A 21,163-nucleotide genomic window follows, 5' to 3' on the forward strand; every position below is an offset into this window, starting at 1 on the left:
AGGGAAGCCTGGGTAGCTGAGCAGTTGAGTGTCTGCCTTCAGCTCAGGGTGTGATCCCAGGATCTGGGATCAAATTTTGCATCGGGCTCCTTGCAGGGAGGCTGCTTCTCCCATTGTCTATGTCTCTGCCTCTCTTCCTCTCCCTCTCTCTCTCTCTCTCTCTCTCTCTCTGTCTCTCATGAATAAATAAATAAAATCTTAAAAAAAAAAAGAATAGGATAGTTATAAAAAGTACATTCTCTGAACTTCTTGTACTCAAGAGGAAGAGTGATTCTTTTGGGGAGAGTTCTCAAAGTTCTAACCAGTGCAGTAATTAAGAAGAAAAAAAGGGATAATGTAAGGAAACAAATGCACAAAACTATCATTATTTCCAACAAAAAAAATCCTATTACAAGAAAATTTACAAGAATCAACAAAAAATTATGAGCTATGAGAGAATTTTCACATGGTCAAAACATGCAAAACATATAAAACAAACACCTTTTCTATATACCATCAATACCTAGTTTTGTTTTGTTTCCTTACAATATTATTAAGTAATCTCCACATCCAAGATGGGGCTCAAATTCACAACCCCAAGATCAAGAGTTGCATGCTCTACTGACTGAGCCAGCCAGGTGCCCCCACCAGTATCTAATTTTAAAAACCTATATATGTTGGAAAAAAATGTCCTATTTCCAACAAGATATATTAAATACTCAGAGGGAAAAAATGGGTTATTTGTTTCATTGGTGTTGACTTGTGTACGTTCTTTATATATTTTGGAATATTAACCCCATATCAGATATATCATTTGCAAATATCTTCTCCCATTCAGTAGGTTGCCTTTTTGTTTTGTTGATGGTTTCCTTTTCTGTGCAAAAGCTTTTTATTTTGATGTAGTCCAAATGGGTTTTGTTTGTTTTTGTTTCTGTTTTTGCTTTTGTTTCCCTTGCCTTAAGAAACATGTCTAGAAAACCATTGTGGCCGAAGTCAGAGAAATTATTGCTGATGTTCTCTTCTAGGATTCATTTAGGTCTAGGACACATTTAGGCCTTTAACCCATTTTGAGTTTGTTTTTGTATACAGCGTTAGAAATGATCTAATTTCATTCTTCTATATACAGTTTTCCCAGTACCATTTTTGAGGAGACTATCTTTTTCTCATTTTATATTCTTGCCTCCTTTGTCATACATTAATTGGCCATTTAAGTGTGGGTTCTCTATTCTGTTTCATTGATATATGTGTCTATTTTTGTGCCAGTACCACACTGTTTTGATTACTACAGCTTTATAGTATATCTTAAAATCTGGAACTGTGATATCTCCAGCTTTGTTTTTATGCAGCCATTAAAATAAAAAAAAATGAGATCATGCCATTTGTGACAAGAGGGCTAGGAGGTATTATGCTAAGTGAAATAAGTCAGACTGAGAAAGATAAATACCATATGATTTCACTCAAATGCAGAATCTAAAAAAAAACAAATGAATGGGGGTGCCTTGATGGCTCAGTTGGTTAAGAATCCAACTCTTGATTTTGGCTCAGGTCATGATCTCAGAGTTCTAAGACTGAGCCCTATGTCAACTTCCATGCTGGATGTGAAGACTACTAAAGGTTCTTTCTCTCCCTTTTCCTCCCCACTTTTCTCTCTCTCTTTAAAGAAAAAAAAAGAAAGAAAGAAAATTAAAAAGCAAAATCAGACTTATAAATACAGAGAACAAACTGATGGTTGCCATAGGGAAGGAAGGTGAGAGGATGAGAAAAATAAGTGAAAGGAAGTGGGAGATAGGCTTCTGGTTATGGAATGAATAAGTCACAGGAATAAAAGTCACAACATAGGGAATATAGTCAATGATATTGTAATAGCACTGTATGGTGACAAATGGTAGCTATATTTGTTGTGAGCAGAGCATAACATATAAACTTGTTGAACTACTATGTGTACACTTGAAATTAATATAACATTGTATGTCAACTATACTCAAACAAAAATAAATAAATATGGAAAAACTCTCCCTAAAAGTGCAGATCACCAAAGAGCATAAAAGGTGAAATGCAAGAACAGATCAGGCTCCTGAGTAGAAGATCGACTATTAAAAAGATATAAATTTTTTAAAAATAAATAAAATAAAATAAAATAAAAATATATAAATTTACCCGTAATTAATATGTAAAGCTCAACAAAAATACCAATGGGAGAATATCCAAATTTTGACAAAATTATTTTAAAGTTTATTTGGGGGTAGTGAGGGGAGATAAGGATATTCTAGACATTTTTTTAAAAGAATTAATGTTATGAAACTTGTAGCAGATGTAAAATGCATAATAAAGCAACAATAATTAAAACTATGCATTAGAACACAAATTGTCCAATAGCTCACTGGGCTGACATAGCAAGGTCCAGGATTAAATCAATATAAAATAATGAACATCAAAAAAACATTAAAAAAAGGAAATAACCAACATCACAACAGAAAAATAAGATGAGTATTAAAGTTCTTTATGAAAGATATTTTTAAAAATAGTCATCCCTCGGGTGCCTGAGTGGCTCAGTCAGTTAAGTATCCAACTCTCGATTTTGGCTCAGGTCACGATCTCAGGATCATGAGATTGATTCCCATGGGGTTCTGTACTTAGAGTGGAGTCGGCTTGAGATTCTTCCCCTCTACCCCTCCCTCTGCCTCTATCTAATAAGTATATTAAACTTTTTAAAAAATAGCCCCAACAGTGATCAAAGAAATTCAAAGTAAAACAGTAAGATGTCACTTTTTTTTTTACTTATCAATTTGACTTTTTATTTTATCTATTATTTAGTAATGCCTAGTGTTGGCCAGTCCAGGGAAATGGAATATCTGATACATTGCTGGTAGGAATGAAAACATACATAGCCTTTCTGAGAGCTGTTTAGTAGGATCAGAAGCCTTAATACTTTTTTTCCAAGCAAGCCCACTTTTAATAATCTAGCCAAAGGAAATGATGAGAGATATGATCAAAGATTTATTTACAAAGATTTTTTCCATATTTTATAATACCAAAAATTTTGAAGCAAACTAAATGCATTATGGAAGAGGTATAGACAAAATAATTTGTGCTAAAACCATAAGACTTTCAGTAGAACATTTAATAAAATACAAAAATGTGAAAATATTAAGGAAAAAACAAGTTATAAACGTACCACAATAGGATCTCAATTTTTGTTTGGATAGGTATACATATGACCAAAAGATCATACCCAAAATATCAAAAGGATGGTAGGCTTATGGTTGGTTATTTTCATGATTTTTTTATATAACTAGATAAAACTAACAACTCTTACATTTTTTTTAACAACTCTTATCTTATTAAAAAACTAAGTCTGTGACCTTAACAAATAGGATAGTAGAAAATAGGACCTGACCTTTGCTAATGGTTTGAACTATCTCATCCTTCATGAGTGATATGAGGGATAACATGACTGATATGCTAACCAGATTTCAGAACCTGCTTGCCAATTTCTACATCTCACTTAAGGAACAACTTGAGTTCCACCTGTTTCACAAAGCTCTCACAAGTCTCTACCAGTCTCTGTCTCCTCTGGAATCCAAGAATCTTGGCAGTGATTAAAGACAATGTTCATTATTTATTGCAGAAACATTGTTTTAATATTTGTGTTATATTAAATTCTGTCTCTAAGACAATATAAGTTCCTCAAGGGGAGTGACCCCACACCTACTGCCCAGGCCCAGAATCCTCAGCACAGTACTTTATGAACACCTAACATATGCATAGCATGTTAATAAATTACATCACAGAAGACTGGCCAAGCAAAATTTTGAAACTGGATGAAATACATATATTGCAATAGTTCCTACTAGGCATTTTCTATGTCCCTTTAAGTTCTGGACCAATATTAATTCTAGTCTTAACAATTATTGGCTATTTTCAGGGATGTGGAAATAAAGATCTCCAGTTAAATGCAGATGTACAAGCAGCAGTACTCAAATACAACCTTTAAAATTAAGAGAAAAGAAAATTACATTAAATTCTCAAGAAAATGAATGGCACTGTATGATTCCAGAAGCAAATACAACTGAAGAGACACAGTGAGAAAAAAGAGAAATTCTACAGGTCAGTTTAGAAATCAGATAAATATGTCAACACAGAGCAGAAGCATGCTCTAGAAAGAACATCCCAAAAGAAGGTTTCTGCCTTGGCCAGCCTATGGCTAACCCAGCAACCATAATGGCAACAGTGAAAGGGGAACAGTCAGAAGAGGATTGTAAAAATTATTCAAGTTTTGATAATGAGAAACTTTGAAGAGAAAATTAATGGGAAAAAATTAATGAGATTTTCACCTTGGAAAAGGAGAGGCCACAGTCCATTAATTATGGTAGCTGAACATTCTCTTTCTAATCCCAGAGGGTCAAAATCAGTCTTACTTATACATAAGGAGGGGTTCCCAATAGGCAGGCTGGTGAACTACTGTAGTAATGGTTAAATAGAGGCCGATGGGGGGGGGGGGGTGGGGAGACAGGGTGGAAATTCAAAGAAGGTGGAAATTCAAAGAAGAGAAGATTTGGGGAGGAAACTGGCTCCAATATTATCTCAAAGTCCCTTCTATCCCTATAATCAATGATTCCTTAATAACTTATTGTACAGCAAAGGTTTATAAAACTCAGAAAACACAGACTAAAGAAAATTACACTATTAAAAATAGGGAAGGCAGAAAATTTTCGCTTCTCCTTTTTAATACCTACGATAATCCTATGTCCTAATTTCAAGTCTTTCTACCCCATGTAGTAATTGCGCTAATATATATGCATCCCAATGGTCAGGAAAATAGAGATGCAGTTCTTTTTTTTTTAAGATTTTATTTATTTATTCATGATAGACACACAGAGAGAGAGAGAGACAGAGACACAGGCAGAGGGAGGAGCAGGCTCCATGCAGGGAGTCTGATGTGGGACTCGATCCTGGCACTCCAGGATCACACCCCGGGCAGAAGGCAGGTGCTTAAACCGCTGAGCCACCCAGGCTGCCCTCTTTTTTTTTTTAATATTTTATTTATTTATTCATGAGAGACACAGGCAGAGGGAGAAGCAGGCTCCGTGCAGGATGCCTAACATGGGACTCGATCCCAGGTCTCCAGGATCACGCCCTGGTCTGAAGGTGGTGCTAAACCGCTGAGCCACCAGGGCTGCCCCTATAAATGCAGTTTTTGACATATTTATGGTCATCTGAGCCTTCACCAAATGGCCCTATCTAAGCAACTTAGCTGTTTTAGTTCTTAAACCTGGCTGTCACCTAATGCCATCAATATATCTGTGTCTATAAGTCTGATCCCTCTTTTCATTCTCTTAACATCAAAAAGTCAGATAATCTGGCTTATAAGAATTGTTTGTAAACTAAGAGTAAATAGAGAAAAGTATTTAGGTAACACTCTTGAGAATAGAATCACCTGAAGTCCATCTCACTTGAACGATATACTTTGGCAGCTTTCAAAGGCTTTTCTCTGACACCCATGTAATGAGAGACTTTAAGGAAGTCTCTTCCCCTTCCTAAGGGGAGATTCCAACACACCATTAAAACAAAGGCTTTTTTCTTCCCCAATTCCTTCCTAGTAACTGACCATGTTTTAGAGACTCAAAGATGCTAAGTCATTGAAATCAAAAAATTAATTTCTATAATGTCCCACAGTGAAATTCTAAGATGTAAGTAAATACATTTCCCAATATATAGACTGATTCATAAGTTTGTTGTTGCCTCTATTACCCTTCTTTTCCTTGTTAATAATATGATATTAAAAAAATAATATGATATTAGAAGCTACCCTTTATGGAATTCCAACTACCATTATAGGTACTTTATATATATATATATATATATATATATATATATATATATATATTTATAATCCTATCACAACAGTATATGGAATAAATATGATCATTATTTTCTAAGAAAACATAGGTAAAGAGGAGCTAAGTAATAATTTCCCTAAGATCCCAGAGCCAGAAAGCACTATAGCAGGGATTCCAATCTGGGTCTATTTCACTCTAAACCCCACCCTCTCTCCACTTTGCAGGCACTTTCTTATCAGGCTGCATCTACTGGATATCAACGCTCTGAGAATATTATATTCCATTTCTCTAATAAAGATAGGATGATATTCTTAATCATTATAATTCAGGTCTCTCAGTCAGACTTAATATGCTTCTACTACCTGAGTTAAAAATCCACCAAAGAAATAACATGAAGAGTTTGCAGTAATAATAGTCCATCTCAAATAAAGTAAATGTGTGCTCATTTAATTTAATGGATATATCATGAAGATACAGTTTTTTGTTAATTTTTAATGGGTCTCTTTCCTTCATATTTGAATAGAAAAAGAGCCATGCATCTGAACAATGCAAGCTGTTAGATCTTGAGGTCAGGGACCAAGTCTTATTCAATTCTATACCTCCAAGGTCTATATATGGTAGACATTCAATACCAGATCATTGATTAAAGATGGAGGCAATGATTATCAACTTCTAAAAATAATATTTTAGGGTACCTGAAACATTTTGAACAGCAAAAAGGATTCCATGTTTCAAAAAAAATGTTTTTGGTCTACAGGTAAACTTCCTACCTCTCGATCCTTGAGTTTCATGGCGAGCACCAACTGATGCCTGTGGTTAGTGAGAGCCTCCCGATAATTTCCTTTGGAGAAGAATGCAGAGCCCAGATTCCCATGAGCTCGGCATTCTCCTGTCTGGTCACCTGAGTTGGATTTTAAAAAAAGATAAAATTTCTCTAAGTTATAGTGTTAATTATAATTTATAATGCCCATCTTAATTTAATTAACAGATTTACTGACTAATATTTTCTTTGTCTTCTTTTAGAAAAGTATTTTCATCTTCTATGAGACTCTCTATAGTAAGTTATGGTACTAGAATTAAATCTCTGGACAGTAACTGTTGTTATAACATACAACTACGTTCAAGGACATAGGTATCCTGGAAATTAGAGGTTAAAGACCTTGACACAAACAAGCTATGAGTCACCTCAATGCTCTGCTAATGACCTCTGGTTCTGAACAACCATCAGCTTGTTGATTCAGTCAGTTAGCTAAACCTACTATGAAAAATAAAAAATAAAAAATAATAACTAAACCTACTATGATATATTGCTTCTTTACAAGTGTGCTGATGATAGATTTACTATATCTCTTCTCTTACTGCAATGCTGCAAGTCACTGAATAATCACTGTAACAATGATCATAATCATAAGCCACACTTATTTTACAAATGAGGAAATGGTAGCACAGAGAGGTGAGGCAACTTACAGAAGATCATATGTCTAGTAAGTAGCAGAGCCAGGATTCTAAACTCAGCCATCTAGCCCCACAGGCCACACTCAACCACTGCACTGTACTATTACCTCTAACAAAATGCTGATGCATTCTATGGTAAGCAAAAATTAAAATTAAGATGAGAGATTCACCCATCAATACTATCATTTGGGATATTAGATCTGTGAGCCCAAATCTCTGAAGAGGGCAATGAATATGTTAATCCACATATCTTGGCCTTTCGGGAGCTTTGGTATTTTGTTATAAGAAAGGCCCTAAGTACTCTAAAACACAATATACTAGAGACACACTCACTTTTCATTGCATATGTTATTCCCATCCATGTCAGGTTAATCAGCTTTTTTATTTTCCTTTCTGTACTGAAATAAAAGACAGAAGCCACCCTACCTAAGGTCTTGGCTACATCCAAGTCCTGTTGCATGTATCCGGTACTCTTCTCTGTGTTTCCAAGAGACCAGTAAGCACTGCTCAGGGCAGAGAAAACAGAACCTCTCAGTTTGAGGCTGCAGGTGCCAATCTTGAGAGCAGCTTCTAAGACAACCACAGAGGCCCCATGATGGCCAGCTGTCAGGAGTTCCTGTCCAACCACAGACACAACCACAAAGGGGCTCTTGTCCAGTTTCATTTTCTGAAGCTGCTGATAAGTGGGCTCGAGGGAATCTGGGGGAAAAAAGAAGGAAACAAGAGAACATAGATGATATACAAAACAATCTTTTATAGTATGCTCTAGAAGCAAATGTGTATCATATCTCTTATGGACCATTTCAAATATAAGTTCCTCAACCTTTAATCCAGCACCACTCTCAGTGTCCACCTATCCATAGGATTCCATAACCCCACCCTCAGTCTGGTAGGTAACCTCCTTCTCCCCACTGCACATGCTTAAGCCACATTCACCTTCCCTTCTGGTCTTTGAGTATGACATATCACTTTCCTTGAATAATTCTCCTCCTCTGTCCTGCTGTCCTCTCAAAATCTTACAAGCACATCCCTCAGGTTCTGACTCCACCATATGGTATCCTCAGGCTCTCCAGCCTATCTGATTTCTTGTACCTAAATTTCTGCTGCATTTTTATAGAAAGTATTGCAGTTTGACCCTTAACCATTTTAGAATTATTCCACGTGTGTTCATTTTGAAGACATTTCCCCAGCTAAATCTGAAGACTGCTATAGAATGTTTAATGCTTTAAAATAATTCCATAGTAACTGGCACAACATGGGCATCAAATTGAAAATGAGCAATTTCTGGGGCATTGGGTGGCTCAGTCTTAGGTTAAGCATCTATCTTCAGCTCAGGTCATGATTCCAGGATCCTGAGATTGAGCCAGGCAGATTGGGCTCTCTGCTCAGTGGAGAGTCTGCTTCTTCCTCTCCCTCTGCTCCTCTCCTTGGCTTGTGCATGTTCTCTCTCTCTCTCAAATGAATAAATAAAACCGTACCAACAAAACAAAACAAAACACCAAACTCGCCATTACCACATAGGTGATAGTCCCTAACACATCTGGTGTTCAAAAAATGTTTGTTCAATCTGAATCTGAATGACTGATTAATAAAACTCCAACTACCTTTTCCCTGGAAAATGCAATAAAAGAAGCTCTCCCAACAAAATCACCATCATCCTCACTGCAACCCAGTATCTACTGCTGCTTCTAAGACCAGTATGACCAAATAAAAAAGTATTACCAGTTTTTGTTGTGGTGACAAATGAAACCATTAAAAAAATCATCTGAATTTGCTAAGGAAAGAAAGAAAACAAAATTAATGTTGATCTCATTTTATTTTCATATGGTATCTGGAAAGGATACAGACTAAGAGTCAGAAAGCCACAGAGATTCTTTCTACCTGAAGCTAGGTTTGAATGTGATGACCTCTAAGTGCCTTCTCCCCCTTCTCTCATTTTTTTAAAGACAATTGCAGAGTCACCGACTATAACTTTACAATGATGCGGCATTTACAACACATTTGTTAGCTTTACTGAAAAACTATTTCACATTAGTTGTTCCACTGTGCATATGTTAAAAAAAAAAACTATTAAAAAGCTGGTCTCTTTAAATCTTGAATATCTCAGCCAATGGTACTGCATTAACATGTAATTTTTACAATTTATGACTTTGAATTTCAACTCTACACTGAGGAGCTCTCGTCTGAATCAACATTACCACAGAAACCTCGAAACCTACTGATGCCTAAAGCATTTTTCCCCTTCAATCAGATCACTAAACAGAGAACAAAGAACATTTTTATACCTGTCAAGATGCAAGTGCACATAGTACCAGTAAACACTAGCCAACCAGTAAGGTTAAATACAGGCACAAGAACTCAGGAATTACTAGAATAGAAAACAACAGTACCAAAAAAAAAAAAAAAAGAAAACAACAGTACCATACTGAAATAAATGTGAGCAGAATTTGGTGGTACCCACTGCTGGGTTTGGCTGCCAATGATGATCACATTAGCATCCCACCAGTCAATTAGCAGAAGCAAAAATAACAGAATTTCGCAGCTAAAAAGACCTTGAAAATACCCATTTTAGATGTGGTGAATCTAAGTATTTAAATGATTCACTCAAGGTCAGACAGCTTGGGACAGAACCGAGACAAGAACCTCGTTGCAGAGCTCTAAGTCTAGGCTCTGATACCATACCGGGCAAAATTCTTATTGTTGACAAAAATAAAAAAAAAAAAATCAATCCTCACTGGTTATAAGTAGAAAAGAAGTGCACTGAGGAGCTACTGCCAAGAGTGAAAAAGCAGACCTCCAGACCCTCAGTCAAAATCATGCCACAAAACCTCCATAATGAAAGCAACATGACTGTCGCAACTAAACACAGGACACCACAGCTTTCACTGCTGCCTCCATCACTATTGAATGGCACCATTAGAAAACAGATGTCATGACTGCCAAAAAACACCACCAGAACAAATTCTGTGCTATCCTTTCTTTTTTGAACCTTGACTCAACGGTGGGTTGCAGCTGCAAAGGAGAATGGGAAAATTAGGATCTGAAGGCAAGAGGCCGAAGTAGGACATAGGGAATTCCCAAAACAGGAAGAGTGTTCAGACACTCAGAGCCAAAATGATCAATAGCCAACAAAGATACCATGCTCACCTGGTGACTTTTTTTAACTGTAGCAATCATGGCCAAGTTCAAAAAAAGGAGCCCTCTTTTTTTTTTTTTAAAGATTTTTATTTATTTATTCATGAGAGATGCAGAGAGAGAGAGGCAGAGACATAGGCAGAGGGAGAAGCAGGTACCATGCAGGGAGCCCAATGTGGGACTCGATCTTGGAACTCTGGGATCATACCCTGAGCCAAAGGCAGATGATGCTCAACCGCTGAGCCACCCAGGTGTCCCAAAAAAGGAGCCTTCTAAATGAGCCTCTAAAACTACACAAAGGTAGAAAGAAAAGAGAACAGTGCCACAATTAGAGGACTGGAAATACCTGGAAGACTACCCCTGCAAAAGAAAGAAATATTCAATTGTACAAATTTTCACTAAATAAAAATGAAGTTGAAGGAACAAGAGGTAAAAGAACAAATTTCCATTTTCAGTATATAGGAAAGAGACTATAAATACATTAACAGATAAATTAAATGCAATCTCAAATGCAGTACATGTTATAAGAGTTTGGAAAAGGGGACAACTATTAAGGGTTGTCAGAAATCTTCATGGAAACATAACTTCATTTCTTAAAGAAAGGGTAGATAGGACTTAGACAAGTCTTCGCTTTGTTTCTGAAAGTAGAGGGTATTTTAGGCAGAAGTTCTGTTCTAAACAAAGGTGCCAGAAGAAGATAGGTACATGAATTGATAGACAATGGAGAATAGGCCAGCTTGAAGGGACCAGAGATTATTATAAGGAAGAAAGCAGATGTGGAATAATAGAGAAAATATCCAGCCAAAGACAAGAGATCTGGATTCCAAAGCCGCACAGCCTCAATCTCCTCACTTTGTCAAATGTACAGATTGTGATTCTGGTGATAGTTACATAAATCTATACATCCTATAGATATGTATATGTCTATACATATTTGTGTACATGTATGCATAAACATATACACGCATATACATGTGTGTATATCTATGTGCACAGATATATATGTGCACAGAAAAGTACACAAAAGTCTATTTCACCTTATGTAAATTTAAATTTTTGATGTCAAATTTCTCTGCTCTCAGCTGTAAATATGTCTCATTGGCCCACACTCACTAGTCAGAAGCTCCAGTTAGCAGGTATACATGCTTTTGACACTAAAAGTGGTAGGACAAGTTTTTTTTTTTTTTAATGTATTAAAAATATAGGCTAGATTAGCTCTCTCTGAGATTCTTTCCAACTCTACTATTCTATTCCTCTAATTCCTATTCTAGAGTAAATAGGCTATTAGCATAGGGACTAATTTTGTGATTTTATCAGGCTAGGTGAAACAGATTTGACAGCCTGTAGCTGTTAAGAGGTTTTTCTTTCTAGAAACTATGCATGATATATGAAATAGCCAATGTTAAACCAACTCCGTAAGAATGTAGAGGTCCTCTGCAACATTCACTGAATACCATTTATGTGCTTTCAAAATGTATAGGCTTTAAGAATTTAAAATGAACGAAGTCACACTACCTGACATTTGAAGAGCTTGTTGGAATGTAGTAGAGACTATTAATAAACAATCTCATTCAGCTAAGAGATATATATTTTATCAGTTCTGAGATATACATTTATTCACATATTAACATTCTTAGATTTGGGATTTAATATCCTTAAACATGGTGGTGCCTCACAGTGATCTGTCACTTCTATATTTAAATGGTTCCAACAGAGCTCTTTCAGTTTATATAAAATAAAAAGTTAAATGACAAGAAAGAATTCTGTCATTAAACATCAGCATTGTTTTAGTAATATATAAAATAATAATACAACTCTCAATCCAGAATTCTTAGCATTGGTAGGATGCACTATGGGTCCCCAACAGAGCAAAGTGCTGACTCTACCCATATAGGTCTAGGAATGCTTTCCAGAGGAAGTAAACATCTAAATAGAAATTGAAGATATAAGAAACCAGTGTTTTCCAGGAACTGCAGGTTGTTTTAGTTGGGGGTATCTTGGAGATGAGAATGAAAGAGAGGAAAGATCTCTTATACTAAGGAGGCTGACCTCTACCCCATAAGCAATGGGGAAAATAGAATTATGAATAAGAGAATGACCAATCAGACTTACATTTTAGAAAAATTCATTCTGGGAAGAAAGCAAAACATGGACTGGTTTAGGAAAAATAAAAGCCACGAAAACCAGTTAGAAGCAAAGTCCTGAACTTTCAATGACAAAACAAATGGAGAACGAAGGATACATTTCAGACATAGTTAGAATTAAAAAATTTTATAGAATTTGAGGAATAAATGCATTTAATAGACACAGTGCCTTATACCAAAGAAATGTTACTCTACTCACGTCTCCCATGGATCACCTTCAAGGTAATTAACGTTTTTACAGACTTCAATTTGTCTACAATGCTATGAAGACCTGGAGCCTTCCAAGCTACCCTTGTAACATTTCCATACATACATGATTTTAAAAGCTTCAGTTTTCCTAAAAACCTGGTAATACCACTACCAATTATTCTTGGACACATCACTAAAATAGAGTACTGCATTGCAAATCCAGAAGACTGACAGAAACAATTATGAAATGAATCTCCAAACAGTGGTCCAAAGAGAGAACAGCAACTAATAAAACGTAAGGAAGTGGGACTCTTGGGTGGCTCAGCAGTTGAGCGTCTGCCTTCAGCTCGGGACATGATCCTGGGGTCTGGGATGGAGTGCCCCATCAGGCTCCCTCCAGGGAACCTGCTTTTCCCTTGCCTATGTCTCCACCTCTCTCTCTGTGTCTCTCATGAATAAATAAATAAAATCTTAAAAAAAAAAGTAAGCAAAGTATTATGAGGGTAAAGTACTCCCAAAAAAACAAAATTTAGAGGTAAGTTTCCTAACATTCATTTAATTTTAATTTTCACCTTTTCTTAGGTTAATTCCTTAAAGAGGCAACTAAATTAAAAACCACTTGGCTTGTCACAAAAGGAAAACTATCGTATGATTCCACTGATATGAGGTACCTAGAGTAGTTAAATTCACAGAGACAGAAAATAGCATGGTAGTTGCCATGAGCTGGGGGGAGAGGAAATAGAGAGTTATTATTTAATGGGTACAGAGTATTAATTTGGGAAGATAAGAAAGTTCTGGAGATGGATGGTGGTGATGGTTGCACAACACTGTAGATGGACGTAATGCCACTGAATTATATAATTTTAAAAAATAGTTAAAATAGGTCAATTTTATGTTACACATATTTTACCACCATTAGAAAACTTTTGGTTTATACAAAAAAGTAAAATTTAACCCTCCTCAAAAAAAGAAAAAAGAAAGAAAAACAACTGACATGTTTAGCACTTTGTCTAAGCCACTCACTTCACATTTTCCCAGGCGTGTCTATATATAGTTCCAAAGGATTAAAGGCCCTCATAAAAAAAAGCCTTCCATAGATATAAAGGTAGAAAATATTGAAGCCAGAAATGAGTAGAAAGTAAGGATTAAAAAAAAAAAAAAAAAAAAACTCAGCATACAGACAGGCAGACTATAAGCCCCAGCCCATTTCCTAAAGATGGCCAGGACATTGGGCTCTATCCTTCACAGAAGACAAAGCAAAAGGATAAAGATCATTTCTAAAATTCCCAGACCTTCTAAATAAAAATACAGCAACAGTCAGGAGAAATGCAGCCTTTCCTGGCACTGGGGGCTGAGACAAAGTTCTCCCGTGAGTGCTCAGCAAGAGGACCACATGTATGGTGTGGTATTCGTTCCACACCCACAGCACTGTGCCTGTCATAAATATAAGAGCAGGATTAACAGTGCTTCTATGCGTGCTCCTCAGTGAGAAGTGCATGACACTGAAGCAGGGAAGGTCATGGGCAAGGGCCAGCTTATGCCTTGTAGTGATGGATTCTCAAAACAATATACTGTCATTTCCCTCTTACAGGTAAGGACTGAGGTATAGAGAAAGGAAACAACCTTGCTCAGTCGGAGAAACAGCAAATGGCAGCACTGGGATTAGATTCCAATCTTTTTTTAAAATAACATTTCAGAAACAGGCCTCCTGTGAAGTGACTGCCACCTAAAAGAAAATCAGAGGGAAAGAATTCTCCAAGGGTGGGTGGCAATTAGGCAAATAAAAGGTGAGCCCCAAGTTGACCCTGAGAGAAAAGCTTATACATTCAACAGCCATTTTCCATCAGCACTCCATAAAATTAGCTTCCCTGGAACCTCTGGAGCTAGTAGAAACACCACGACAGGTGATAGCCCATAAATGTAATAGTCTTTAGATTACCGAATTAACAGGAGGAGAGAAAATATACACAAGAGAACCCTCAGCAAGAAGCAGCCCTGGCGCCTTTAGAGGAACGAATAAAGGTAAACTCAATCTCACTTTGTAATTATATTATTGAATTTGGTTGGCAGTAGTACTATGCTATACCATGCAAATTTGCATAAACATTTATAAGATACAATGAGCTGAAATTGCTGAAAGGCTATCAGAAAAGGAGAAATGGAAAACAGTAAAAGGATAACTTGAGAGGTCATGAAAAAGCATATCATTTTACATTTATACTTATTTTTATGTTTTCATTAATGATCTAAGGAAATAAACACTATATATAAGGATGTAAATATATCTACAGGAATAGTTTAACTGATATCTTGGTTGGTGACACAAGTAAAACCATAATGATTTAATAAAGTAAAACAGACAATTCAGTTAGCAATATAAGCAACAACATATCAAGTAACAAAATATCAAGTAAAAAAATCCAGTAAGTTTCAATATGGATAAATATAACATATGTATTTGGGAACGAAGACATATTGATGTAGGTTGGCCCTACCTTTAAAAAAAATGAAATCTTGAAACTTCTCCAAAAGGTCAAACCACAAGGATGCTGTGCATATCACTGGAGCTTTGTTTCCTTATAGAAGTACCTGGACTAGGGAGCTTCCTCTGTTGCATTTAAGAATTACAAAACAAAACAATTTATACAACAGATCAGACCTATATGTAAAGTGACCAAACTGCACAGCTATGCAACAATAGCAGGAACTTAGAAAGCTGCAGGAGGCTAAAATAAACAGTGGGTAAAAAATGGGCAGCAATGATGACAGATTTTGTGAATTACAACCATATGACAAAAAGAGAGGTCATTAAGATGTGAGATGATGCACAGAACAACACTGTGCAAAGCAACCGCCTCTATAAAATGTTGATAAGAGAAGCCCACCTGGAATAGACACAGTGGTAAAGGCAATGCTAAAAATAAATGAAATAAATCAAATTGCCTTAAGGAAAGAGAAGAAAATATTGAAGTGTTCCAGGCACCTGTAAGATGCAGCTTTCTCCAGGGTCAGCCTTAGGTCACTCAGTATAAGATGGGAAAGAACATGGCACAGAAAACCCTAAGGGGGACAGCAGCATTGAACTATTTCTCGCAGTGCAGGGAAGATTTCCTTACATTTATCTAAACAAATTGCTTCAAAGGCAAAATGGTAAGTATGATCCTGCTGATCTCAACACATTCACTCCAGTATTCTAAGGCAGCAGCAGAAACACCTCAGAATAAAGAAGTGATATCTTCATGAACTAAATAAAAAAAAAAAAATGTTCCATGTAAATTGCTTGCAGAAGGATATAGGGAAAGAATGAGAAAATGCCAGAAAACGGCAAGGAGAGACAGATTGATTTTTGTTGTTGTTGTCCACTTCCCCCCCACAAGCCCTGCAGCTCCAAAGCACATCTGCTCTAAGTCAGAGTTTATTAACAGCAGGTCCCCCAGTGGGAAAAGCCATTTGGTTCCTACAAGTAAAGACTCAGCTTTGTATGGGGTTATAAAATCACATGAGGAGAGATTTCCTTATCACTTTTTTTTTAAACATGCAACCTTCAACTTTCAGGAAAACATTTTTCATAGCTAGAAATCACCAAGAGACTATAGGAGTCCCATTTAGTTCATCAAACTTTTACTTAGCCAAGTACTGTACTAGTCAATATATTAAAACTATAAAGTCACAAATATGTTTCAAAACTAGATAAAATGTCTAATGATGTTGCCATCAAAATTTTTAGGTTCATTCAAAAACATGCCATTTCAGAGACAAAACAGAGTTCTGTTTGACATAATCTAATATGGAACATTATTAGCTGTCTGCCTTAGTGTCTCCATCCCTGCAAAGATGGTAACTGTTATACCCTCTCAGCCCAACCTGTCTAAGAGCTGCCACAAAAATTGATGTCCTCAAAGTGAAGCCAATCAGTTTTGGCCCTTAGAACTCTTCCAACCTCCAGTACTACTTTCAATCCACTGTTCTTCCAGAATACCTATTGGTATGAAACAGAAGTAACAACCATATAACTAGTGTCTGTCTTTTCTCTTTCAATTCAATATAATCTTTTCATGTTCCTCTGAAAAATGTTACACACAGCCTTACAGTCAGGTCCATATTTCCTTTCCTGAAATATCAGAAAGCCTACTATATTCTCTTATTTGATTTTTTCTAGATGGCATATTGGTCCAACTGAGCAAATCAATTTACTTATAGAGCTATTGTGATTTAGAAGTCTAGAATCTTAGAACCATTTTTTTAAAAAAGTAATCTTTAGATAGCCCTAAAATCCAGAGAAGTTAATTCATTCACACACATTCATATAGTTAATGAGAAATTAAAAAATATAACCCAGGTCCATAAGCTTCTGGGCTGGTGGCCTTACTACTATCCTATTTCACCTCATTAACATCAGCTATTGACAGTGATTCTTGATCTTCCTTTGTGGAAAATACAGAATCTTAGCAAATTTGATAACCTATCATTTCTCAGTGCCTGAGTCCAAAGTCTTCAAAGGCTAGAAATGCCCTACTTTAAATTACTGTCATATCAAATACTTTCATCATATTTACCTCTCATGGGAGATTTCATGGCAGCTTCTACCATCCCCACCAGAAGCTGGAGACTCTTGGGGTCCTGAGCCAGTCCAGATGCAAAGGCTGCCAGGGCATCGGCATGACGTCCGAGGTACTGGAGGGCAACACCCTGTCGGAAGTATGCCTGGAAATACAGAAAAAATAATGCATGTTTTACTTATACATTATGCTCCAAGAAGGCATGTAGTGATTCTTGATTACAAAAACTGGTCAGCAGACAAGTTTTAATTAATTAATTAATTTTTATTTAGTTCATGGAGATTGTCTTGGTTCAAAAACCCAGTAATCAATTCTGATTTCTTCCAATACCATAAAATGTAAGCATTACTTCTTTCAAGAAAATTTTATTTAAAACTTTTGCTCTTTTCACTTTTAGAACATTTATTAATTCTACCACATTCATTGGCATTTATTTACAAATTGCTTTTCTAAAATTATTTTTAAAATATTTTTTTATCCTATCTTTAACAACATAAGCTCTTCAAAGACAGGTATTTAAAAAAAAAAAGACAGGTATTTGAAGATTTCTTTATGTCTCACCAAAGTATCAAATGAGAGACACTCAAATTCCACTTATTTCAAATTTTCCCCTTTTACATAATTTTTTTAAAAGATTTTATTGATTTATTCATAAGAGACACAGAGAGAGAGGCAGAGACACAGGCAGAGGGAGAAGCAGGCTTCATGCAGAGAGCCCGACGTGGGACTTGATCCTGGGTCTCCAGGATCACACCCTGGGCCGAAGGCAGCGCTAAACCGCTGAGCCACCCAGGCTGCCCAAATTTTCCCCTTTTATATATTAAAGAGAAAAATCAATGTATGATGGTTATTAAGATAATTTTAATAATGATAAAAGATGGCTACATTTAATATGGTGTTTCAGACATAATATTTAAAAGTTGTTATCTAAAATATGTGTGCTTCACTCAGAAGCAAAATATGATTATTGTCCTCCAGGTTCTTTAATTGGATTAGTTTAAAAACTAGTATGACCAACTCGAATTAAAAGAAAACATCCAAAAAAAAAAAAAAGAAGAAAACATCCTTCCTTCCAGATCATTGCAGAAAGGACCAGAAAATTAATAAAATATTTACATTTTAGAATAGTCTTAAGACATGCAGTTTGTTTTCAAGTACACAGAGTAAAAAGAAGTAAATGAACAAAGTATTACTAATATATAACTACCAAAGGACCTTGTATCTGATTAAATGATACATTAAAATGACATTAATACACTCCTTGCTTATATGACATCTGTTTCTAAAATAGTTGGCCTCCTATTCCACTTAAATAACCTTATGATATGTTTATAACACACACTCAACTTTTTCAGTCCAATAGACTTTGAAATTGTCACAAATTGTATTCATGGGATCTAAATGAAGTTTCAATCAACTCCTAAAACTGCCACTCAATAAACTTAATATATAATTTTATTATTTTATATTACATACACAGAGAGCACTGTTCATGTACACAAAACATATGTACTTACCTTATCTTATTTCATTTTTATAACTCCCTGCTGAAGTAATTTAAGATAGGTAATACTATTAAGTGTTTCTATTAAGAAACAATCCATAAACAGAATGAATACTCAATTATGGGCTATTCAGATTTCTATTAGTTTAAACCACCAGCAGCTGTTAAAACTCAGATCCTAGTAAGACAATAACCTGTAAATGCACTTTTATTACTAATTCATAAGATCACTTCCTTTCAATGGACTCAGCCACTGTTTTAATCTTTAATGTCTTTATAGACATTTGTCACTATCCTTTTCATGTCACATTTTAGGTGATTTCTAAAACCCGGGAGGCAATATCTACCACATTCCAACTAAAAATATAGTTTAGTTTAATATAGCATTTCTAGAAAATATAAACTTAAAAAGTATATCTATTTATATTATACATATATACAGATATATACCAAATATCTGTGAATTATTATTATTATTTATGGAGAGAGATAAAAAATGTCTATAGTTTTGATTTCAGGTATACATTTTAAGAAACACAAAAATCTATTGTGGCAATCATTTCTATTACAATTACAATACATGTAAGCCAAATCATGCTATACATCTTCAACTTATATAGTGCTGTTACTCCAATAAAACTGGGAGGAAAACACAAAAATCTAATGAGTCTCAATGAATTTGGTAATTTCTTGTATATTTAAAATGAAACCTTATCATTCATTATCAGAAGAACAACTCCTTTCCCTGTCTGACAATGAAATCACTGAAAAGTATGGTTTATCTATTCCGTCTAGGTAGGCAAAGTTCAGGGGTTCTTTAAGATTTTATTTATTCATGAAAGACACAGGCAAAGGGAGAAGCAGGCTCCATGCTGGGAGTCTGATGTGGGACTTAATCCCGGGACTCTGGGATCACGCCCTGGGCTGAAGGCAGGCGTTAAACCGCTGAGCCACCCAGGGATCCCCCAAAGTTCAGTGTTAAATGCAAGTCAGGGTCTCAAGCTTACACAGCAGTTACACAAGAACAGTGTGTGTGTTTTGTTTTCTTAGGGCATTCAGAAATGGGATGAGAAAAGGTACAACTTGGTTAAGCTGCCCACAATCCTGGCTTCCTTTCTTCAAAAGATTTTGAAAAGAGATATAGGAGAGAAAGCTCAAAGGTCTCCCTTGGTCCTCCTTTATGCTCCCTCAGGAACCCCCAACTCAACTCTATAAGATTTCCTCAATTAAAAGCTTAGTTGTATCCCTGTCAAAACATAAGCATAGGGCAGCCCGGGTGGCTCAGCGATTTAGCACTGACTTCAGCCCAGGACGTGATCCTGGAGATGCGTCTCATGTCAGGCTCCCTGCATGGAGCCTGCTTCTCCCTCTGCCTGTGTCTCTGCCTCTCTCTCTGTCTCTGTGTCTCTCATGAATAAATAAATAAAATATTTTTTAAAAAACATAAAAAAATAAAAAAATAAACATAAGCATAATTAGTTCAAACTCTGACAAACCCCTGTTCCACACTCATAGATTGGGACTCTGCCAACTTTTCCATACAATATTTACTGCATATACATACTGATATACAATTTACTGCATAAATTAATTATCTATACTTTTGTGAGAGAAATGCCTCTATGGAGTTCAACTGATGGTGATAAAACATGGACTGTAATTTACTATGATAGAATAAAAAGAATTTAGCACAGTGTGCCTGACACAAAGTACACAATAAATTTTGATCATAAGTTAATGAGAAAAGAATCACAATAGGAATACAAAATTATAGATCGACAGAATATAAGGGGAGCCCAATAAATATTTCAAATATCCTATTATCAATATAACATGATTCAATTCCTATCATTGCTTCATTCACTCCTCCTCTGCTCCCTAAAAGACTGTTTGCAACTGGGAACTCACTACTTTAAGGCTCCTAGACAAAATTTGATCCACCTGACTAAAACAAATTAGTATTATCAGGTCTTGGGAGATGCAGCAGCCACTCACAGGATCCTCTGCTAGCCTTTTCCAAAGTGATGGTCAAAATGTGGTGAAATTCACAGCTGTTTACCATAGCTTCAAGAGAACTGATGTGATCTGCCTTGGCCTATCTGCTTCTCCCCTATTGGTTCCTGCTACCAATTTTTCTCTCACCATCATAGGTTTCACAGGAAGCTATTTCATCTGGGAAAGGAGTACATTTTGATCATTTAAGATTGAGCAGAGGCAGTATATGTGCAGCATGATAAGCAAACGTGGGGCCCATGGCACAATGTTGAACACTTGGTGCCCAGGCAACCTCTGCAAACCTCTCGCATACACCACATTCTAGCCACAGGTTATGCAACAGGTGGAGAAGGAAAAGCAACG

The 21,163-nt window shown here is 36.0% G+C and overlaps 1 protein-coding gene across 1 annotated transcript in view; it reads right to left on the minus strand.

The window, feature by feature from the left end:
• Positions 1-21,163, minus strand: part of TTC28 (tetratricopeptide repeat domain 28) — a 628,115-nt gene that overhangs the window by 294,070 nt on the left and 312,882 nt on the right. Inside the window, 3 exon segments of the mRNA XM_025474404.3 lie at positions 6,590-6,720; positions 7,701-7,973; positions 17,299-17,446. Coding sequence (XP_025330189.3) covers positions 6,590-6,720; positions 7,701-7,973; positions 17,299-17,446 — 552 coding nt within the window.

The sequence above is a fragment of the Canis lupus genome, chromosome 26 (assembly GCF_003254725.2).
Source record: "Canis lupus dingo isolate Sandy chromosome 26, ASM325472v2, whole genome shotgun sequence".
NCBI lineage: Eukaryota > Metazoa > Chordata > Mammalia > Carnivora > Canidae > Canis > Canis lupus.